At 64.8% G+C, this 920-nt stretch overlaps 1 protein-coding gene across 1 annotated transcript in view; it reads left to right on the forward strand.

The window, feature by feature from the left end:
* TRAF4 (TNF receptor-associated factor 4) overlaps positions 1 to 920 on the forward strand; it is a gene marked incomplete at its 5' end in the record, with an annotated part of 1,484 nt that overhangs the window by 192 nt on the left and 372 nt on the right. Inside the window, 2 exon segments of the mRNA XM_009572549.1 lie at positions 44 to 199; positions 637 to 918. Of these exon segments, the coding sequence (XP_009570844.1) occupies positions 44 to 199; positions 637 to 918 (438 nt within the window).

Here is a 920-nt window from a genome sequence, read left to right on the forward strand (position 1 = left end):
CGCTGGCTCCCGGCCCCGGCTGCCGGCCACCCTCTGTTCCCAGACCCACCAGTACCAGTGTCCCCGGTACCCCGTGCCCTGCCCCAACCAGTGCGGGACGCCCAGCATCGCCCGGGAGGACGTGCCCACCCACCTCAAGGAGAGCTGCAACACTGCCATGCTGCTGTGCCCCTTCAAGGAAGCTGGCTGCAAGCACCGGGTGAGCGTGTCCCCAGCCCCGTGCTGGTGTCCCCATGACCATTCTGTCCCGGCATCTTTGTGCCATCCCCACCATGGTGTCCCTGTGCCCCACAGCATCCCCACACCTCTCCTGCCCTGACATCTGTCCCATCCCCTGTGGTGTCCCTGTTCTGCTCTGTTCCATCCATGTGGCTCCGTGGTGTCCCCATCCTTGTCCTGCCTCACCCCTGTGTCACTTTGCCACCCAAGTGTCCCCATGCCATTCCAACCAGGTGTCCCTGTGCCACCCGTGTCCCCACGGCATCCCTGTGCCATCCTGCTCCAGTACCCCCATGCTCCAATGATATCTCCATGACATCGCCACGGCATCCTTCTCCTGTCCTGTCCCACCCCGTGTCCCCACGCTGTCCCATGCCCCCAGCACCCCCTCCGCTGACGGTCCCGCTGTCCCCACAGTGCCCCAAGCTGGCCATGGGCCGGCACCTGGAGGAGAGCACCAAGGTGCACCTGGGCATGGTGTGCGCCCTGGTGAGCCGGCAGCGGCAGGAGATCCTGGAGCTGCGGCGGGACGTGGAGGAGCTGTCGGTGAGCAGCAACGGGACCCTCATCTGGAAGATCGCTGACTACACCCGGAAGCTGCAGGAGGCCAAAGCCCGCAGCAACTACGAGTTCTTCAGCCCCCCTTTCTACACCCACAAGTACGGCTACAAGCTCCAGGTCTCGGCTTTCCTCAACGGCAA

The sequence above is a fragment of the Fulmarus glacialis genome, unplaced genomic scaffold (assembly GCF_000690835.1).
Source record: "Fulmarus glacialis isolate BGI_N327 unplaced genomic scaffold, ASM69083v1 scaffold20672, whole genome shotgun sequence".
NCBI classification, from domain to species: domain Eukaryota; kingdom Metazoa; phylum Chordata; class Aves; order Procellariiformes; family Procellariidae; genus Fulmarus; species Fulmarus glacialis.